Here is a 23592-nt window from a genome sequence, read left to right on the forward strand (position 1 = left end):
AAGTCACAGGAAGTGCCTCGGGTTCAACATCTGCGGATGAACTACCAGTGCAAAGTACGACTATTTGGACTGATCTGAATCCCCATGATCTTCAAGTGGCTTTCTGTAGCGAAGCTTTTTTGTAGCCTGATCCTTGGCTGGATCTTCTGACTTTAACCTTGGACTCCCTCCCATTGTCTCCTCTCTATTCCCTGTTTATTATCAGGACATATCTATCCCAATCTTGCTATGTAACCACGCCTATGTAACTTGAGTTTCCCTCCGAGTCCATTTGCATGTGTGCTTTGGCTGCCACTCTGGACCCGAGCCCGTCACTTCTATTTCCCCTTCTTTCACCTTTTTTCTTCACCCCTCATAGGCCGCTCCTTCCTATTGTCATGCCTCCTTTCGTTTCTCCCCTCTTGGGCACTCTGCCCCCCACCCCCCTAAATCCCTACCCCAAACCTTTAGCACTCCTCGACCTTCGTACTCTTCTACCGCCATCCCAGGTTTGACTCCCTCTTAGATAAGCCTACAGCTTCGTTCCCTCTGTGCCTCTCTTGGCATCCTCCGAAGGGCCCATCGAGGCACTCGTCGCTGCCTCCTTATAAGCAGCAACCCCAACTGACCCATGCTACTCTCTCACCGATTTTCCTGTCAGCACGGCCGCTGGGGCCTAATCTTGCCAATCTCCTTCCTGCCCCTCCCAGCACTGACCCTGTGGACTCTGCCAGCGGATTGGCTATCACCGCCCCTCTCCGCATTTCCATCCAGAATGTCTGTTCACTTGTGAACAAGGCCCTTGCCATCCTTGTGCTTATTGTGGATGATTGCATTAACACCATGGCCTTGACATAAATCTGGCTGACTGGTTATGATACCTTCCCACTGAATGAAGTCTCCCCGCCTGGCTATATCTCCCACCATTTGCCCCGCCCAGACTGCCGCAGTGGTAGTGTGGCCCTTATCACAAATCACACTTTGGTCTGACCCTCTATTCCTCTGGCACCTTCTCTTCCATTGAGCATCTCACCTTGTTACACCCCCTCAACTCTCTTAACATCCTCGTTCTGTATCGCCCACCCAAGTACCACGCCAAGTTTCTCACCGAGATATCTTCACCGCTTTCCTCCCTCAGCCTCTGCACTGAGCAACTTCTCACCCTCGGTGATTTCAACCTCTATCTCAACTCATTGTGCTCACTCTCCTTTGAGTTCACTGCCCTCCTATCCTCCTTTAATCTCTCCCTCCATATAAACTCCCCTACCCATAATCACGGCCACCTCTCTCGACCTTAACATCTCACGTGGCCTCTCTACTCCCATTGTGTCAATCACGGATAAGGCCATCTCTGATCATTTCCTTGTACCCCTCTCCACCCACGTCCCCTTTCCCCCTCCCAATCTTACTTCCTTCTGTGTCCGCCTCTGGAAAAAAACTCTTCCCCCAAGTCACTTACAACTGCACTTTCAAATTCCCAACTGTCTACCCTTCGGCCCTCCATTCACCACGAGATTTCTGCAGCTACCGACCTGCTCAATCACACACTCACCTCCATCTTTGATGCCTTTGTCCCCATTAAAACCATTACACACTCTCACCTTGGTCGTTCCCGCGGTAAGGCCCTCATCGCTGCTCCCTTAAGTCCAAGGGACGCAGACTTCAATGTTTATGGCGGGCAACGTTTATAGCCATTCATCGCCAGATATGGCTGGATCATGTAAAGCACTATCGGGTCCTGCTCTCCTCTGCCAAAACTGCTCACTACTCCAGGATCATCCTGGAATGCAGAGATAACCCCTGGATTCTCTTCACTACAAACTGTCACCTTAAACCCCACTCCACCTTCATCTCCAACAAAAGCTCATAGACTTCTTCATCATTAAGCTTGAGACCATCCATTCAGCTGCCTCTGCCGCTTCCCTCTCTTCCCTTAGCCCACCAAGGCAAATTTCCCCTAAAGTTCCCCCCTGCCCTAGCTCTGAACGCGCACCTTTCTCTAGTTTATCTCCTATCTCCCCTCATGCCCTCGCTGAGCTCTCCTTGACCAAGAGACCCACCTCCTGCTCCCTCGACCCGAGTCCCACCAAACTGCTGACCACCCAAATTCCCTTCCTGGCCTCCTTGTTAACGGTTCCCTCTCCTCAGGTACTGCCCCCTCCTCTTCAAATCTACTGTCCACACCCCCTTTTTAAAAAAAAACCCTTGACCCCTTTGTCCTTGCAAACTACCACCCCATCTCCAACCTCCCTTTCCTCTCCAAAGTCCTTGAACGTTTTGTCGTCTCTCAAATTCATCTTTCCCGCAACTCCACATTTGAATCCCTCCAATCAGTTTTCCGCCCCTGCCACGGTAGTGAACGGCCCTTATCAAAGTCACAAATGACATCCTATGTGACTGTGACCGTGGTAAACTATCCTTCCTCTTCCTTCTCGACCTATCTGCAGCCTTTGACACAGTTGACCACACCAACTTCCCCCAAAGCCTCTCCTCCGTTGTCCAGCTCAGTGGGACTGCCCTTGCCAGGTTCCATTCCTATTTATCCAGTCATAGCCAGAGAATCACCTGCAATGACTTCTCTTCCCACTCCTGCACTATTACCTCGAGTCCCCCAAGTATCTATCCTTGGCCCCCTCCTATTTCTCATCTACATGCTGCCGCTCGGTGACATCATCCAAAAATGCATCAGATTCCGTATGTACGCTGACTACACCCAGCTCTATCTCACCACCACCTCTCTCGACCTCTCCACTGTCTCTCATTTGTCTCACTGTTTGTCCAATGAGCAAAAATTTCCTCTAACTAAATATTGGAAAGACCGAAGCTATTGTCTTTAGTCCCCACCACAAACTTTGTTCCCTAGCTACTGACTCCATCCCTCTCCCTGGCCACTGTCTGAGGCTGAACCAGACCGTTCGCAACCTTGGCGTCCTATTTGACCCTGAGATGAGCTTCCAACTATCCGGTCTATCACCAAGACCGCCTATTTCCACCTCCGTAACATCACCTGTCTCCACTTCTGCCTCAGCCTCATCTGCTGCTGAAACCCTTATCCATGCCTTTGTTACCTCTAGACTCGACTACTCCAATGTTCTCCTGGCTCACCTCCCATCTTCCACCCTCCATAAACTTGAGCTCATCCAAAACTCTGCTGCCTGTATCCTAACTCGCACCAAGTCCCGTTCTCCCATCACCCCTGTGCTCGCTGAATTGCATTGGCTCCTGGTCCGGGAACACCTCGATTTTAAAATACTCATATTTATTTTTAAATCCCTCCATCGCCTCGCCCCATCCTATCTGTAATCTCCTCCAGCCCTACAACCCTCCGAGATCGCTGCGGTCCTCCAGTTCTTGCCTCTTCCGCATCCCCGATTTTAATCGTTCCACCATTGGCGAACGTGCTTCCAGCTGCTTAGGCCCTAAGCTCTCATTCCCTCTCTCTACCTCTCTCTCCTTTAAGACGTTCCTTAAAACCTATCTCTTCGACCAAGCTTTTGGTTACCCATCCTAATATCTCCTTATGTGGCTCGTCAAATTTTGTCTGATAACGCTCCAGTGAAGCACCTTGGGATGCTTTACTACATTAAAGGTGCTACATAAATGCAAGTTGTTGTTGTTGGATGATTGGCTGGTAATTGTATCCTTAGTAGAACAAGCAGTCCAGTAGGTTTTGCCTCTGCTGGAGAGCCAGAGATTTGTGATCAATTGGGATGAATCCCAGTTGTGATGATCTTGGGACCTGTTTCCTGTTCTTTGTTAGACGTTGGCTCCAGATATGTTTGGGCATAGTCCCCTACCACCATGCAATATCATCACTCTACACCTTGTGTTTACCTACTGATACATTGGTGGGAATCCAAATTGTTTTTTTAAACAAGCATCTTTATCACGTAAATAATTTTCGACTCAAATAACGGCCCAGATTTTACTGCCAAAATAACGGTGCGTTTAATGGCGCTCGCCGTTATTAATGTGTAAATTGTCCAGCAACTTGTGGCGAGGAAGAGATACCCCATGAATTGCGAATTGCCACAAGTTGCTGGACAACTTGCACCGCTCCGCCGCTAGCCTCGAGAAAACAGCAGCTCGCTGTCAAACCCCCCCGTGAGTTTCAAGAAATTGCTGCATTTACGCAGAACTTGCCAATTAAACTAGCTATAGAATCATAGAAGTTTACAACATGGAAACAGGCCCTTCGGCCCAACATGTCCATGTCGCCCAGTTTATACCACTAAGCTAGTCCCAGAAAGTTAGGGCTAGTACTTAACAGCCTAAGTACCCTTTTAATGATGAGATTCAATAGAGGTGCATGTAGGAAATTGAAACTTAGTTAAAGGGAATCTACCTTGAAAGTGAACAATGGCTCAGAAAAGTTTCAAATCCTCACTTGATTCTAATGTTTACTGAACATGGAGATTTCTGTGAAGATGATATTTTCTTTTGATTAATACTATCAGCCCTGCCCTGTACTGTAGACATCTCATTACAAATCCACGCATGTTTCTGGGTATACGATAGTAAAGGATCAATCTTTGAATCCGTCAATGGTGGTACCTTCAGCAGAAATGGGAAATACGGCATTGGATATCAGTGGGAGAGGGACATACTGTGAATGGACAGAGGTTCCACTGTTATTGTATCTGTGCTGTAATCATTCTAACCATACTATTATGTTCCTGCAATGCCATTCAGCCTCTCCGGCCCAGAAAGGGAACAATTTAAACTGCGGAGTCTCATTCCCACAGGTAGTAAATTATTCCTAGAGAATTTTAAATTTTTTTCTTACTTTTCCTTTCTGTCTCTGTCTCTTTTTTTCTCTCTCTCTCTCAATCCAATCTTTCTTTTCCTCCCTCTGTTTCTCTTTACCTGATTTGACTCTAATTCACTCTATTTCCTTCTCCGTTGTTCCTCGATCTTTCTCCATCCTTAAATCTCATTGGTTAAGGAGATAGGCTGTTGGTCCCATTGTTCATCAAGGTCCCAGATGCCCCATTACCCTTACCATGCCAAGGCCTCACCCTTGCTCACTTCCAGCAAGTTGCAGGGCAAAAATTTTTCGAGCTGAGGGGTGATGGAAAAGGTCTAACTAATGGCATATGCCGCAAGATGTCCCACCCCAGCAAAATCTGGGCCAATAATCTTCATGTTAAAAAAAAGATAAAGAAAGACTTGCATTTATATAGCACCTTTCATGACCTCAGGAGGTCCCAACGTGCTTTTCAGCCAATGAAGTACTTTTGAAGTGTCGTCTCTGTAGGAAATGCAACAGCCAATTTGCGCACAGCAAGCTCTCACAAACAGCAATATGATAATGACTAGATATTCAGTTTTTTAGTGGTGTTGGTTGAGGGATAAATGTTGGCCAGGACATCAGAGAGAACTCCCCTGCCCTTCTTCGAAATAGTGCCACAGGTTCATTTATGCCCACCTGAGAGGGCAGACGGGCTTTGGTTTAACATCTCGTGAAAGGAGGCACCTCCAACTAATTTCTTTTGGTGAAGTTGTTTGTACTGCATCCACCACACCTGATGTGATGCTTTAAGCGTTCTAAATAATAAAAAAAAGCACAATTAAAAATTGCTGAGTGAACAAAAGCTGCAAAGTAATGGTACCGTAAGGGAAACATTTTTTCAGCTAATATATTTGACATGTGCTCTTTACATTTTATGCTGAGCCCAAGATTTTTTTTTAGTAGAAGCTCTATTTACAGATGGGCAGAGTTCTTTGTTGTTGGATTTTTACCTTCTTGCTGTGTATTGCGTTATCAGCTAAATGGTTAAAGCCAGACAATAGATTGATGCTCTGTGTGCTTGTAAGTAAAATGTCAGACTTTCTGCTGACCACAAGAAATGAAGTGCTCTGGTTTTTCTGAAAATATAGAGCCTGATCTTAGCTGAAACAGCAATTGGTCCCTAGGCTTGGTAGGAGGAAGAGAGACCAGAATTCCTGCTCCTGATTACCATCCAATAGTGCTGGGAAGTGTGTGTATGTAGACATCAGGTGAGGATAGGTCAGGCTTGGCTGTGAGGTGCCTCCACAGACAGCTTGGTTACACTGATTGCTTAGGCTCGTGCATGAAGAATGCCACTTAGGTAAGATGAAGGGTTACTGGCATCCCTGGAACCATTCTCCAACAGGAGAAGAGGAGAAAACACATCTGGCTTTATATTTAAAGCCCTGTCCCCGTAATATGTGAATAGTTCCTGGTAAGATGTGCTTTGAATTATGCATCAGCTGGATTTGAAGATTCAGATAGTCTGCAACTTTCAGATGACTTTCTCACCTAGCTACACTGCATCTTGTTTCAAAACTCATTGATGGAAATCGATTGTATTGAATCAGATTAAACAGCATAAATAGAATCATAGAATTTTACAGCACTGAAAGAGGCCTTTTGACCCATCGTGCTGTGCCGGTTCTCTGAAAGAGCTATTCACTTAGTCCCACTCCCCTGTCCTTTCCCCATTACCCATGGAATTTTTTCTTTTTCAAATATTTATCTGCTTCCCTTTTTAAAAACTATTACAGACTCTGTTTCCTCCAGGTGGGGAATTCCATGTCCTAAGAATCCTCTGCATAAAACAAATTCTAAACACTCTTGTTGCTGGGGGTAAGAACCGTGGTTCATGAATACTGTGAAGGGCCACTGTCATCCTGGTAGCAGGCCAAGTAGGCTTTCTGATTTCTCTGTTGTCATTGAGACAGATTTGGAGAAGAGGAGATAATGGGCTAGATTTTTTTATCTGGGCCGGTTTCACGGGCGCCTGGCCCGAGAGGGCTGAGGATCAGCAAGAGTTGGTCCTTGGGCTTCATCTACACATTTGGGACGAGCTGCTGGCGCCTGTTGCAGCTCCCCAGCTCGCCTGATGGGAAAAATCATTTTCGGGCTTCATCGCCAGTGACACACTCAGGTAAGTCTCAGAAGAGGGGGTTGGTGCGGGCTATGGGTGCGGGGGAGGGGAGGAGGGGGAGATCGCAATGACTGCAGGAGGATTTTGATTTTAAAATGTGGAAAAAATCTACTTTTTTGTTGAAGAATTCTGAGTGGGGCAGGCCTGCACTTGCTCCACTCATCCTAAAGTAATTTCACCAAAGGTCCTTCAACAGACGATAGGTCCCTCATTTACATAGGCTTAACGCCTGTGTTGGGGGCTACCCAGTATGCCTAAAAATTGGGCCCAACAAATTTATCAGTATGCAGAACGCCTGCGTAGATTGGCGGAGGCCGTTCCCACTGCTAAATTGGTAAGCGTTGCATCCGTTTTATGCCTGGAAAAAGGGGGCAACACATACAAATTTCTACCCCAAAGTCTCTTCAAGGTTCTGAACTGCAGAGTACTTAGTACACTGGTTTGTGTTGCAATAAAGTGCTGGAAGTGAGGAAACAAGTCTGGCTGCATGATAGAAAAGCTGCCAACTGGATCATTTGAAAGTCTCTCCTCGGCCTTTGTAATTCATTTTATGTACCGTACCCTAAATTTGCTTGCAGGTAGTATCTCCATCTAGTAGAAGACAATCACTACTGAATCTAATTAAACTATTTTAAATGAATAAATAACCTGTACTAATGATTAGGATAGCTTGTAACCTTTTTATAGTGTCCAATTACTATAGAAATAGAAAGCACCATGTTTGTCGCTACCCACCTTAAAACTTTGTCGCTACCCACTTTAAAACTTTGTCGCTAATCCACTTTAAAACTTTGTCGCTAATCCACTTTAAAACTTTGTCGCTAATCCACCTTAAAACTTTGTCGCTAATCCACCTTAAAACTTCATGTTTACTGGTATTGACATCCACCATTTAAAACTTTAAATGCATTTGTTCGGCCGAGTCTGACCAAGAAAATTTGTAACAAAGCTGTGTGTGCATGTGTATATGTGTGTGTGTCTGAGAGATCATTTCAAAATGAAATTATATGTTATAAATGTCAGGCCATTGATATATTTACTGTGTTTGCAAAGCCAAATACTTAAAAGCTCACTTCTTAAAAATTCAGCATAAAATGTAGCAAGTGTGTTTCCACCATCTTCAATGAAGAAACCAACTTCTAAATGTCAGTACTGTGTTCATTTTCAGACCACTTTCTGTGTATAATCAAAAGTCATAGTAAATAGCGAGTAAAAGGTTTAATTTATTCAGAGGTTTCAGAAGAAATCTAAAAAAAACGTCTAAAGCTGTGCTTGTGTGGTTTTATGATGCTGGTGAAGCCTTCAATTAACTTACAGTCTGCATTCCTAAATGTGCTCTATATCTCTTGAGTTTTGACAACTGTTAAAATACAAATATCAAAATGTCTCTTGACAGCAAATTATTATTGGAAAAAGTTTTTATTTCACTATCTCTGTAAAAGAGTACATTTTTTAAAAAAAAGTTCAGTCTCACTTGATCTGCTTTTGAGTAAACCTGAACTGAATAATTTGCGGTCTCCCCAGATAGGAGCCCACAACCTGTGAAGCTGTTTGGTTTGCCCAGAGTCACATTCTCAGCTGCTGCTCTATTTTTGTGAGTGTGTCTGATTGTGCCAGGGGTCCCTGTATTCCTCTCAATCAAACATTTCTGATGCAATTCCAAACACCTTTCAGCCTAGCATGGCTTGAATTTTTTTGTCTTTTCTTTAGGGAAAAGCCCTTTTTTTTCAAGTTGCCTTTTTGTTGATTCTTTCGGTGTTTGACTGTAGCCTATGCTTAGGACAATGTTGTTTTTTCAGCTACAAGTTCTGCCCATCTGGAGGATCTAGCTTATCTGGACGAACAGCGACACACACCACTGCGGACATCTCTGAGAATGCCACGGCAGCACGTGGCAGGAGGTCGCACCCCACAGGACCTGCGAGGTAAGTAGCAGGACATATTGTGCTACGTTGCATGGGATTTTGTTATCCGGGACTTTTCCTCTGTTTGACAGCCTCTGTACTGTGCAGCATCTGCTACTGTCTACAGTGCTGCTCGTGAATGGCTGTGAGGTGCTGTGTCCGGCCTCAGGCTTCTTATTGCCACTTTTAGAGAATAACTTGAAATGTCAACGCTTCAAAGCAAGTGCTTCTGTGACCTGGCCTATGCATGATTATGTTTATTAAAAGTGCCCGCCTTAGACACCTGCTAGAAGAATTATTGATGAGGCCAGTATGATGAGTGATGCCCTACTAGTTTGTTTTTTTGGGACTGGCTGGTACAGACGGTGGGAAAGAACAAGCCAGTGAGAGATGACACCTTACATTGAGAAGGAAGTCCAGTCAGCTACTCGTCTGTCTTCGCTGTTTTTAATTGGTCCTATTTTTGCAGCATTTCGGTGTTTCTTTCTCAGAGGAGTTAATTTTTTTAAAACTTTTTTTTTCCCCTTGCGCTTCTTCATCTGCTGAATAGACCACTTCCTAACTTCTGTGGCAGCCACTCAACCTGCTGTTAGAATCTTCTAATGTCACTGTAATCAGTTGCCACATGGTGAGCAAGAACATCCCCTGATAGGCAAGTCAGTGCCTATCAACAGTATATATTTTTTTTACTTCTCAATTTTGTGAAGAAACACCTTGCCTCTGTTCAGTGCATTGTTTTTCCAGTCAAGCTTAAAATTAAACTTTGTTGTGCACGTCTGCGGAATCCTGAACATACACACCAAGTGCTGGGAAATGGATGTACTAGCATGCTACATTACTAGATTGCTAAGGATAACTTTGTTCAGAGGCAGTAAAATTCTGATCAAGTCAGGTAAGATTAATAAAAAAAAACGATGTTATACGATGTTCACAAGATAGGTCTGGCAGGCCAAATCAGAATAGTTCCTTCCTCTCTCAGAAATACTGAAGCTGTGCAAATGCTGCGACAGTGGATTTTGTACCCTCTACACTGAACTCTCCATTTTCATTGCTGTCCAGAGTACAAACCTTGGAAGGTGTACTTCTGTAGAGTGTTTTGGAAAGAATTCAATGAGCTATGAGGGGAAAGAGAAAAGGCGCAACTGCTTCTTTTCAGTGATGAGCCTGTAGTGATCTTCAGTCTGGTAGTTTTAGAGGGTGACCTATATTAACACTAAACTGATCCAAAACAGAATCTCAAACTCAAATCTCAATAGTTCTTGTATTGAACTATTATGTTGGGAAAAGCTCATAATTCTTGAGTGCTGACCATCGTACTTTGTACATTTTTATATTCTTGTAAATTTATATGCTGCAAAAAATTTTAGTGTGAATTTTCAACACTGATCTCTTTCTTTAGCCCTTTCAGAATTAAACGACTTAGTTCATTGGCAACAGCCTTGTTTTGTTTATCCTGCATCATGAAATCTTGGTTAAAATCATTTCAGATCTTTACACAGGAAGTGAGCCAAAATCAGAATATCCTGTTGCTAGACTAATTTTAATTTTGATGCAATTTGACACAATGATAAAAAATATTGAACTGATGACTTTAAAAAAAAACCCTTATAAAATCATATAAATTTCATCCGGGCAGGCCACCATTTGGCCCCTTGTGCCTGTGCCAGTATTATCTTTATATTGGAGTTATCTACTGTATTCCCATTTCCCTGTTTTATTCCCCGTACTCTTGAATATTTTGTTCTCTTTAAACGTTTAACTAATTCCCTATTAAATGTCATAATTCACCCAGCTTTAATGTGGTAATTTTTTCATTTTCTAATAACCTTTCGTGTGAAAAGTTTTCTTCCAACCTTTGTTATGCTTCTCGTACCAATTCTGAGTTTATACCTCCTTACCTATTTACTGATGTTCAAAGCCTTTCAAAACTTTGAACACTTACCCTCCCCATTAACCTTCTTTGTTCCAGTGAGTATAGCACTAGTTTGTCAAGTCTCTCATCATAACTATATTCCCACATCAGGGTATAATCCTAGCAAGTCTATGTTACACCTTCTCCATGGCCCCAATATCCCTTCTATAATGGATGCCCAAGATTGCACATACTACTCTAACTACTTTCTCCTTGTAAAGGTTGTGTTTCGATCAGTAAGTTGAGAAATAGACCATAAAATTGCATGTGACCTCATATTAAATGATGCGCTTTTCTAAGTTGTATTTTCTGGTCTAATCCTCATCTTGGAGTTTGAGATAGGAGGGGTTCAGGACATGCAAATCTCCAGGAGGGTCACATCCAATATTGCACCATGACTAGTGACGATAGGCAGGTAATGTCCAACTCTTCATTTCCCACCGCCCCCACCCCCACCCCCCCCCTACCCCCCAAAAAAAGAAAATGTGGATGCAACACTATTGAGAAGTGCTGTATCAAAGGGTACTGCTGGGAACTGACTGACAGAATTCATTCCAACCTTGGTAAGTGGATTCCAATAACTAGTGTTCTCTAGCACCAGAGTCTTTTCTAAGTCATTATGATGATAGAGCTGTTTTCAGCGAAGGTATGGAAGCATAATCATAAAATTATGTATATTCTGTCCATAACCACTGTCCTTTCTTTTCACAAATGAAGGTGACACAGGTGCACAGCTTAAGAGGGCCAGAATACCATTTGAAAACAGGACCAGTTAAAAGACTTCATTGATAATTAATGAACCCACATTCTGTCCACCCAAAATATAAACAGACAATTGGTTCAATAATTCTTATGGAATCTTCTACATCAGGGTTTTTAAAATGACAATTGTTTCATTTAATCAGAACATTCAATATATTTAATGTTTTGTGGCTTTGTAAACTTTAATTATGGTTTATTATAATTATTAAACATACAAAAATAAATTTGTGTAGTTCAATAAATAGTGCGCTGAATTCACAACCAGATGGTGGTAGATTTGCGTCCCAGAGCTGCAGTCTGTTGCTGAAGTCCACCTACTGTGTTTGTAATGGGTATTCACAGTTCTTGGTCGGACATTGAGTTAGAACACCTCATGGATAGTGGAGTTTAGTACTGCTGCTGGGGAGAGAGAACAGGTAATATTCATATTGCCCTACAGCAGGCATGCTTTATGTCATTCAACATGGAGCAATATTGGCAGCGTTGCAGAGGAGTTTAAGACTTTGACTGCCCTGTCTTTCCAACTGAATTAAGTTCCATCGTGGTGGCCAATCTTTTGGAGAGAAAAATTGAGGGTTCTTTTTCTTATTTATTTTTTATTCCCCGTCCGCTTTTCTGCTGCTTGTCCCCATTCAAACCTCATTCAGCTCAAATGACTGGACTGCCTGAGTTACTGACTGAAAGCCAATTCTTCCTCACTGCTAACCCCCAAATTACCTAGAACTAGTGAAACTGCCCAAACCAAGGTAAGTAAGTTGAGGTAATTAGGTCATATGGCAACAAACTTCATGAACTCATGAAATTGGGAGTTGAGCAGTGATTGTCTTCAGATGCTGATCCATCATCAGACTTTTTTTTTTGCATGCCCTCCAGGTAGGAAGTGCTGTTGACTGCATTTTTAAAACTCGAAGGTTTTCAAAGGTTATCATGATGCCGTTTATATAAATACAGCTGGGGGTGAATGAAAACATGTTCCTGAGCTCTGAGTCATGCCTTTCTCATCTTTCTGTGCAGTGACGTGTGGGATTACAGTAGGTACAATGTCAAGAGCTTGCAATGGAATAGATTGATTTTTTTTTCCCCAAAAAATTGGACTTGACTTTCCTTCCAGCACACATTTGTGCTTTTTAAGTAATACTAGCCTTGTAACATTCCTTTGTCCTCCTTGTGCATTGGCTGAGGAGGGAGGGAAAAGAAAATCGGGCACTCTGAAACAGGCCGCCAATTCGCTATCGCCCGTTTTGAACTCCCGTCCAAGACGAGTTTCACCCCCTGTATCTCTCAGGTGTAAATGATTTGTGCTGATCTTTTCTAATTATCAATAAAATGCAGGTGAAATAATTAATTGGCTTCAAAATTCAGTTGGTGTTTTTTTGAAAATTGAAGTAACATTAAATAAAGATAAACCCTCTCCCTTCCCCTCTTCCTATCTGTCACCCGTCTCTGACTCCAGTCTCTCTCTTCCCTCAGCTTAATACACTTCCTGGCATTTAAACAACTCAAACCAATGAGTACAACAGGTGTATAATGAGAACAGTGTCATTTGTTTCATTTACAGGCACATTTTTAAAATATAAAACCCTCAATATAAATTTTACCCTGAATAAAGCTTTTGAAATTTGTCAAACTTGTTCTTCAAAATTATTTGAAGAAAAGGTACTGTGCAGGGAGTGCTGGACTGACTGATATTGATGGACCCTGGGAAATTAGGTACAGTGCACAAACTCAGACTGCACAATCCAAATTCAGCTCATGGGATCACAGCTCTGAGAAAAAATACCGGGCTGAATCCCAGGCTTTTGAGAAACACTGAAGCCTTCAGGTAAAAATTTAATGAAATCATTCAACATCACAAAAGACAATTCACTGGATAAATTTAATCATATTATTGTGAAATATGTATTTATTGAATAGTTTATTTGTTTAAACACCTTTTTTGCGCATTGGAAATTTCAGTTAGTAAGGAAAAAGGCAGATGAAAAAAATTCAGAAAGCATTTTAAGCAATTTGAGGGCCAGATTGTGCAATCAAGTGATGGCTTTACATTTTTAAAAACCCATTATAAATGTGGACATAGGAATTTGTAATGGGGAAAAAGTTGACACAAAGTGTGACAAAAATATGGCATCAAGAAGTGCGAGCAGGCCCAAGACTTCATATATGTGTCATAAGAATAAACATTTTTCAGATTGTAATGGTGCAGAATTAAAGGCCTGATGTTTGCATAACAGTCTTCACATAGGCTGTGCCTTGTAATTGCTTCAAACCCTGAGCCACGTTTGCTGCAGGGTACGTTCAGGTTGCTCTACTTGATTGTCCTGCAGTGCCAACCTTTTGAATTACAGTTTTTCATTACTATTTCTTTCTCACTTTCACGAATAATTCCAATAAATCAAGGAGGGCTTCTGTACTTGTGCTCTTAAAATTTTATCATAATTTAATCTAACAAATGTTGAGGATAAGGGTTCATCAACCTGGCTGTTGTGCACCTAAAGTGAGTTTAACCCAAATCATGTTGTCATTCCTGCATAATACTTCTCATATACTTGACTGCTGCAACACTGACGCTGTTCATGGATTTCACTGCGCTTATATGGACTTTAGAGAGTGCCACTGTGTCTAAACTTGCAGTCTTATCCACTCATTTAATGATGTTTTTCAGGCCCAGCATTTGCAACAACCTTTTTGATTAAGAGTTGTACTGCAAGTTATTGAAGATATAGTGCCAAGAATAGAACAACAAAGGAGCCTGTAGTTTGTCATCTCAAACGGTTGTTGCAGCTGACTTTGCACCTGCTTAGTCCCACAGTGCACAATGTCACATAATGTACTGGCTCTCTGACAGGAAAAGAAAATTAGAATAAGGCTCTAATGTTTGATACCCCTGTGCCTTAATGAAATGTAACTGTTTAGCATCAGAGGTCTGTGCCATCCCATGCTTGAAGTCTGATGCCTGTGTATTATTGCTCTTGTGCTTGTGATTTTTGCTAACATTTTACATCACTTTCTGGCTTTTCTCTGATTTTTGCTTTAGCCTCCACTAATGCCCATGCTTGGCACACTCATTCACGTAAGTTACAATTCTTGTCAATACAATCTTTAACTGTTTCACGACTGAATTTATTTTGCAGCTGGAGGCAGCACAGCCTGCAGCTGCTCCATAATTGATTGCTTCCCTTGTGTGTAGGTACAAGCTAAAGAAACATGTTTTTGAAAATGTTAATTCTAAATTAGGATAGTTGCTTTTAAGTAATTCCCTTTCCAGTAGACATGAGTATTGGGAAGCACCCATTGTTGTTCTTTGCTTCTGGCTTTTGCTTCTTGCTATTTAAAGCCAAGCACTCTGGGCAAAGAACAGATTTTACTGATGAAAGTATTTGCTGCTCCAAACTATCCAGTATTGATTCACTATTGAAACTAAAACCTAGATTTTCCGATTGGTATTCACCCACTCATTTTAAATGGGTTAACACCGCCATTAAAATAAGACCGATTTAAAAACTCTAGATTTCGAAAGCTGATCAAATTTGGAACTATAAAGGTCTTAGGAGGAAAGCTCCATTAATTTGAGCTGCAGCTCAAAAAGATTAAAAGCTGCAGCAAATTGTAAGAATGGTGAATTATGCTCCATGTGTCTTCCACCTGTAATTGATGTAACCACATTAACTATTTAGTGTGGACCTGAGGGAAAGAGGGAGTTATACTTTTTTTTATAAATCTTGGATGGAAATTATCATTTATTTTTAACTGCACCCCGACTGCTGTCCCAGATAAGATCAGCCAACACAACATGGATGAAGGACTAAACCCGAGATCTTCTTTCTCTGGATAGCTCAGTTACAGATTAAGGCATTGCATTTACCAAATGAACCCTATCCTATCCTACCCAGAAGTGTGACTAATTTTGGGTCAAAGATCTCTCTCAGATGTACTCTGCTTTCAGCCAATGTGTAGTCTGTTTCTGCAGGATGACCCTTCTATTTTATTTAGCTGTTATTATTACTGTTGCGCGACACATCGTCTCAAATAGTTGCATGAGAACTAAGGTAACTTACCTATTCGAAGAAACCAGGTTCAGCTGATCACCGAGACTGGCAGTTTGAACATGGATCTTCCAAACAGGAGACCAGTAATCTGTTTGGATCTGTGAGCTCACCCATCAGTTTGATATTAACTAATTCAGCATGCCATAACAAAAGACAGCTGGTCCAAAAATACAGCCATTTTCAAAGCAACACAAAATAGGCTATGATGACATCTCTTTACACCAGATGTTCTGGCCTGTTGTGGTATTTGGAACAATGATGGTTTAGTTTTTTTTCCCCAATGGGCTTTGGAACCCACATTTTACTTTGTAGTCTCAAAAATTAATCCCGCAAATCCAATGTCAGGATCCTCTATCAGGGTTGAGAATTTACCTTTAGCTATTGAATAGAAAGGACTTTTATAAGGTTACACAGCTGTGTAAAAGATTAGTTATACAGCATAATGAAATGTGTCTGAGACATATCTAAAATGATTGTCCGGTGATAGTTCCACCAATACCTTCGTGAATCAGATGAGTGCCTCCATTTAAAGCGATCTGAAGTTCATCCAAAGATGGCGTTTGTAAAATGTTCGATATGCCACAGAATTGCTGGGTGACTGTCTATGGATGTGGTATAGCAGTGCTCCCCCGCTAGTCAGATGATAAGCGCTCTACCTAATATCTGACTGAGCAATGCGGAACAGAAAAGTTTCCAGTTCGATCCTTAGTGTGAGAGCCCAGCACAGTTGGCCGATCTCATCCAGGCCAGCAGTAGGAACGCTGCAAATGTCAACAACGTCCCAGGGTTGGGGAGGAGAAAGGTCAGCCAGAGTGTATGTTCTATATGATCATTCCTGCCAGAAAGTTCAAGTGTGTGGACCTCTGGTGCTAACAGGATTGAGCTTGGTTGTGATGCCCCTGTGGTTGACTGACCTGCAGCCATTCGCTATCAACACTCACACATGAACAGCTGCCACATGAGGCAATGCATCGGAGGGTGCCCAATGCCCATGGAATTGTACTCCAGCGCAAATCAGTGTTCACTGCAGGCGGCGAGGGAAATATATCACCAGAAAAAAAAACCTTTGTGTAAAAGCAGTCATTTGTGCACTGATACAAGATCTGACTGCCAATAGTGTAGCTGTGAAATGTCCATAATGAATTAATCGGACTATGGAAATGAAGAGCGCTTTTGGGAAATTGTGGAGTAGAGTGAAATTGTGCAGCTGTTAATATCAATGTGGAATTTAGCTGATTGATGACCAGGCCAGTTGATCACATTACTTACCATTTCAAAAGGAAGCAGGGAAATTTAAATCAGTAACAGAATTTAGCAAAGGGCAAGCATTAAATGATTAACCCTTGAGGGATGCTGTTTTCTTGAATAGTTTAGGGCTGCTGTGCCATGCAAGAAAATTGCTTTGTACTAAAAAATCTCCAGTCTATCTCTTCCTTTTTTGCCCCCCTTTGGATTTTCTGGTGAAAAAATGGAAAATAATTTGAAGTGGAAATTTGCACTCACTGGATTTCAAATTAAAGGAGCAAACTGATCACCTGTCAGAGTGCTGCCATGCAGTGGAATATATTGTGGGGGCAGGGATGCAGGGAGTTCTGATCTGAACTTGAATCTCATAGCACCAAATTCATTTACATTCAAAATTTCATGAGCTTTTTTGCAATTTTTTGGGAGAAGGGGGAGTAGCAATTGAGGGATGTTAGTGCTCGGATTTGAAACATGTCAGGTTCTCCCAAATCTGATATTTCAGTTTTGGGTTTGCAGACTCTCACTGAGGACCGGCAAAGTGGTTCTAATCGGGTTTGTCTTATGATTTGAGCTCCTCTGTGGACAGTATTGAGGGTTGCAGCAGGTTCTGAAGGATAGTTGGTTAGGGGAGCTTTGCAGCAAGGTTCTGCCTTTTCACAAAAGCTATTTTTGGAATAATCGCATGCAAAACTGATATTGATTTCTGATGATTTTGAAACTTTGCTTGTCATTTCTCTCTGGTAATTGTAATGGTACTAGGCAATGTTGTGATGAGTCTTCACAGCACCACTATAGTCATTGTGGAGTGAGGGAAGAAAAGCCTTCATTTCCTCTTCACCTTTTCTGTTTTTGACATTACCAAGTTTCTGGTCAGTTTTTCCTTATGTTCTTGTAGTTTTTCTGTTGTGATTGGATTATTGAGACTGATCTGACTATGGCTGTTTTATTGTTCCCACAGTACGCTTTGCACCATACAGACCTCCAGACATCTCCTTGAAACCACTTCTGTTTGAAGTACCCAGCATCACCACTGACTCAGTGTTCATTGGGCGGGACTGGCTCTTCCATGAAATAGATACACAGCTAAAATGTGGTAACCCCAGTGTGAACAGAGGAGTAGTGATCATAGGCAATATTGGATTTGGGAAAACAGCCATCATCTCAAGACTGGTCGCACTCAGCTGCCACGGCTCTCGAATGAGACAGATTGCGTCTGATAGTCCACATGCATCACCAAAGCGTATGTACTTAGTAATAAATATTAGCTTTCTTTATATGCATCTGTGTGGGAGTTCAAAAGAAAGATTAATTCTGATGGCATCTATTCCTTTGCAGTGCTGTAATTCTGTTCAGGTACCCAGCTATCTTTTTGCCACCTCTTCCCTCTCCTTCAGTCTTGCCCTGCCTTCACTCTCCCCCCATCTAAATTTTCTACTCAAGTAAAACATAAATTCATGCACCAACTGAAGTAATAATTAGGTTTGAAAGGATGCCTGTTTTTCTCTACCTTGATGGGAAGCTCGTGACTGCATTAGAAGTTTGATCCCTACTGACATATTTGGAAATGGACTGAAGTTCATCAGAAGACCTGTTAGTGGGCTAAAATTTTAGGCAGTCCTGGAATTTCAGTCAACCACAGAATTGTGAAGTAAAACCTTACTGTTGTTCCTGGATAAATAGGTGTTGATTCAACAAAAACCTAGTGAAGTAAGAGAGCACCTTGCAGTGGAAGTATTTGAAGGACAGTAGGCTTCTGAGATGTGTTGTGCCACAGAGTGGCAGAATGCAGGATGTACCCTCGATTCCAGATCTCAGTCGTTCTGTCAGGAGAAAGTACCACACAAGGATGGAGAGGGGATTTGTGCTCGCTGCAGGTGGAGAGTCACTTACCTGCTAGCAGCCAGTTACTGTATGACAGTGATGGTGGCCAAGGTTTGTATCAACTGCTCTCTTTATTGACCAAGGTATTGCAAGGCAATGGAAATCCCTACAAAGAGGGAAAAAAATATAAAAGTAACTTAGCAAAAAAGAAATGGCCTTTGTTCCATCCCTTGCTGAGTTTATATATCAATATGTCTCAATCCTATCATTGTGAATAGGTTTGAGCAAAATCTGGGACTGTATATTTAGTTTTCAATTCCTAGCCATTTAATTATTTGGAACAGAATTAATAGCATTTGTCAGCGCTAACTATATGGAGTTCCTATTTATTAAGATGATAAAAATTCATACTTGTGCCTCATTATCTTAATTAAATGCATGTAAAAATACAGTTCAGTTAAGATGTCTATATTTTTTTAAAATCTGTAGGTGAGTGTACAGGTTTTTGGCATGAACACCTGGAATTACAACGACACAATGAAAGTCACCTCCAGGCATTCGGCTGTTTCAGAAAAAAAAATTAGATTCTTATGCAGAGCTAGTTTCTAAAAACCGAAGAGCTTTCATAGAATCATAGAAGTTCACAACATGGAAACAGGCCCTTCGGCCCAACATGTCCATGTCGCCCAGTTTCTACCACTAAGCTAGTCCCAATTGCCTGCACTTGGCCCATATCCCTCTATACCCATCTTACCCATGTAACTGTCCAAATGCTTTTTAAAAGACAAAATTGTACCCGCCTCTACTACTGCCTCTGGCAGCTCGTTCCAGACACTCACCACCCTTTGAGTGAAAAAATTGCCCCTCTGGATCCTTTTGTATCTCTCCCCTCTCACCTTAAATCTGTGCCCCCTCGTTATAGACTCCCCTACCTTTGGGAAAAGATTTTGACTATCGACCTTATCTATGCCCCTCATTATTTTATAGACTTCTATAAGATCACCCCTAAACCTCCTACTCGCCAGGGAAAAAAGTCTTAGTCTATCCAACCTCTCCCTATAAGTCAAACCATCAAGTCCCGGTAGCATCCTAGTAAATCTTTTCTGCACTCTTTCTAGTTTAATAATATCCCTTCTATAATAGGGTGACCAGAACTGTACACAGTATTCCAAGTGTGGACTTACTAATGTCTTGTACAACTTCAACAAGACATCCCAACTCCTGTATTCAATGTTCTGACCAATGAAACCAAGCATGCTGAATGCTTTCTTCACCACCCTATCCACCTGTGACTCTACTTTCAAGGAGCTATGAATCTGTACTCCTAGATCTTTGTTCTATAACTCTCCCCAACGCCCTACCATTAACGGAGTAGGTCCTGGCCCGATTCGATCTACCAAAATGCATCACCTCACATTTATCTAAATGTGAGGTGTCATCTGCAAACTTACTAACATGCCTCCTAAATTCTCATCCAAATCATTAATATAAATAACAAATAACAGCGGACCCAGCACCGAGCCCTGAGGCACACCGCTGGTCACAGGCCTCCAGTTTGAAAAACAACCCTCTACAACCACCCTCTGTCTTCTGTCGTCAGTCCAATTTTGTATCCAATTGGCTACCTCACCTTGGATCCCGTGAGATCTAACCTTATGTAACAACCTACCATGCGGTACCTTGTCAAAGGCTTTGCTAAAGTCCATGTAGACCACGTCTACTGCACAGCCCTCATCTATCTTCTTGGTTACCCCTTCAAAAAACTCAATCAAATTCGTGAGACATGATTTTCCTCTCACAAAACCATGCTGACTGTTCCTAATCAGTCCCTGCCTCTCCAAATGCCTGTAGATCCTGTCTCTCAGAATACCCTCTAACAACTTACCCACTACAGATGTCAGGCTCACCGGTCTGTAGTTCCCAGGCTTTTCCCTGCCGCCCTTCTTAAACAAAGGCACAACATTTGCTACCCTCCAATCTTCAGGCACCTCACCTGTAGCTGTCGATGATTCAAATATCTCTGCTAGGGGGCCCGCAATTTCCTCCCTAACCTCCCATAACGTCCTGGGATACATTTCATCAGGTCCCGGAGATTTATCTACCTTGATGCGTGTTAAGACTTCCAGCACCTCCCTCTCTGTAATATGTACACTCCTCAAGACATCACTATTTATTTCCCCAAGTTCCCTAACATCCATGCCTTTCTCAACCGTAAATACCGATGTGAAATATTCATTTAGGATCTCACCCATCTCTTGTGGTTCCGCACATAGGTGACCTTGTTGATCCTTAAGAGGCCCTACTCTCTCCCTAGTTACTCTTTTGCCCTTTATGTATTTGTAGAAGCTTTTTGGATTCTCCTTTGCCTTATCTGCCAAAGCAATCTCATGTCCCCTTTTTGCCCTCCTGATTTCTCTCTTAATACTTTCAGAAACAGGAAAATGTCCAATAAGCTCACCCATCGACTATTACCCTTTTCTTCCTGCCACTGAGCCAATTTTAGATCCAATTTGCCACTTTCCCTTGGATCCCATGGGCTTTTACTTTTTTGACCAGCCTGCCATGTGGGACCTTGTCAAAAACCTTGCTAAAATCCATGTAGATTACATCAACCGCACTTCCCTCATTGACCCTCCTTGTTACCTCCTCAAAAAATGTAGTCAAGTTAGTTAGACACTGCCTTCCCTTGACAAATCCGTGCTGACTGTCCTTGATTAATCTGTGACATTATAATTGATGGTTTATCCTGTCCCTCAGAATTGATTCCAATAATTTGCCCACCACCGAGGTTAGACTGACTGGCCTGTAATTACTAGGTTTATCCTTTTCTTCCTTTTTAAACAGTGGTACAGTGTCAGCAGTCCTCCAATCCTCCGACACCACGCCTGTAGCCAGGGAGGATCTGAGCCTTCGCAATTTCCTCCCTGGCTTCTTTTAACAGCCTGGGATACATTTCATCCGGGCTTAACGATTTATTTACTTTCAAAGATGCTAAACCCTTTAATACTTCCTCTTTCACTATGTTTATCCCATCCAATATTTCACACTTCCCCTCCTTAACTACAATATCTGCATCATCCCCCTCTTTTGTGAAGACAGATGCAAAGTATTTATTAAGAACCATACCCACATCTCCATGCATAGGTTACCTTTTTGGTCTCTAATAGGCCCTACTCTTAGTTATCCTTTTGCTCTTTATGTATTTATAAAACATTTTTGGGATTTCCTTTATTTTATTTGCCAGTATTTTTTCAAGCCCTTTCTTTGCTTTCCTAATTTCCTTTTTAATTTCACCCCTGCTTTTTCTGTACTGCTCTAGGCTTTCTGCAGTATTGAGTTCTCGTTGTCTGACATAAGCTTCCCTTTTATGCCTTACCTTACCCTGTATGCTCCTTGGCATCCAGTGGGCTCTAGATTTGGCAGTTTTTTTTGTGGGAACGTGTTTACTTTGAACCTCTTGAATCTCTCCCTTGAATGCCTCCCACTGCTCTAACACTGATTTAACTTCAAGTAGCTGTTTCTAGTCCACTTTTGCTAAATCACTTCTCAGCTTAGAATTTGGAACATTTACTCCTGTTCTATCTTTGTCCTTTTCCATGACTATGCTAAATCTAACTGAATTATGATCACTGCCACCAAAATGGTCTCCCACTGATACTCCTTCCACCTGACCAGCTTCATTCCCTTAAATTAAATCCAGAACTGCCTCCCCTCTTGTTTGGCTTGCTACGTAATGGCTAAAAAAGTTCTCCTGAATGCAATTTAAGAATTCTGTGCCCTCCATACCTTTTGCACTGATTGTACCCCCGTTAATATTAGAGTGGTTGAAATCCTCTACTATCACTGCCCTATTTTTGCATTTCTCAGAAATTTGCCTATATATATGTTCTTCTATCTCCCTCTGACTGGGGGTCTATCGTCCACTCCCAGCAGTGTGACTGCCCCATTTTTGTTCTTTAGCTCAACCCATATGGCCTCATTTGATGATCCTTCTAACATACCATCCCTCCTCACAGCCGCAATTGTTTCTTTAACCAATATTGCCACCCTCCCCCCCCCCCCCCCCCCACCACCTTCTTTTTAATCCCCCTCTCTATCTCATCTGAAAACCCTGTAACCTGGAATGTTAAGCTGCATTCCTACCCCTTTTTAAGCCTTGTTTCAGTAATAGCTAAGATATCATACTTCCACGTGTCTACCTGTGCCCTCAGCTCACCTGCCTTTTCACTATACTCCTTGCATTGATGTATATACCATTAAGCACTGCCAAACTCCTTTGTTGTCTGATTTCTAATCTTTGTATCCTCTGCCTCACCCATTCGCCTACTAATTTTCTGCCTTCTATTTCCAGCACTGCTTCTCTCCCTTCTGAATCTTCACTCAGGTTCCCATCAGATGTAGATGTGGCAGAGTGATTTTTGTGGTTGGTCTGCCGGAAATCCAAATGCCATTTGTTTTTTCTTTTTAAAGATCAAAAATCTCATCAATGGTGAGGTATTAAAATGAACCAGAATGCATCATTTTTAATGGAAAAATGGAAAGATTTCTGAGAAACATGGCCCCAGACTTTCCTGGAACCGCACTACCAATTTTGCACCTTCAGTATTTGGGTTTCCACCCTTCATGATTTTTCCTCTGAAAGAAGTGTGTTAATGTTGGACATAGTCTTTTCCTGATAATTCTAAGTTGTTTTTGCACTAAAAAAAATGAATTATCCAATAATTTCAATTAGATAACATAAATGTAGCAAAAGTGGGAATTTAATGCTAAAAAATTGAATTGTCAGATAATTTGAATTAAGAAACTTTGAATTAAGAGGAATAGACTATACCCACAGATGAAGGTCCCAAACCTGGTGTAATTATATGTTTTTCCATCTCGTAGGGGTGCAATTAGGGTCATTCTTGAGTTCTCAGCTATTTTTGGCTGTGTCCCCTTTTTTCGAAACTGTTGGTCAGCTTTTACTAGTTTTCTGGGTTGGCACGTCTGAACTTTGTTGGTGAATGTGGCTG

The 23592-nt window shown here is 42.0% G+C and overlaps 1 protein-coding gene across 2 annotated transcripts in view; it reads left to right on the plus strand.

Annotated features, from left to right (window-relative positions):
* The window catches only part of tanc2a (tetratricopeptide repeat, ankyrin repeat and coiled-coil containing 2a), an 826495-nt gene that overhangs the window by 644853 nt on the left and 158050 nt on the right, over positions 1 to 23592 (plus strand). For both annotated transcript variants that reach the window (XM_067969114.1, XM_067969115.1), the window contains 2 exons: positions 8690 to 8815; positions 17718 to 17999. In XM_067969114.1, coding sequence (XP_067825215.1) covers positions 8690 to 8815; positions 17718 to 17999 — 408 coding nt within the window. The remainder of the gene's footprint in view (positions 1 to 8689; positions 8816 to 17717; positions 18000 to 23592) is intronic.

This window comes from Heptranchias perlo, chromosome 30 (genome assembly GCF_035084215.1).
Source record: "Heptranchias perlo isolate sHepPer1 chromosome 30, sHepPer1.hap1, whole genome shotgun sequence".
Classification (NCBI taxonomy): Eukaryota; Metazoa; Chordata; class Chondrichthyes; order Hexanchiformes; family Hexanchidae; genus Heptranchias; species Heptranchias perlo.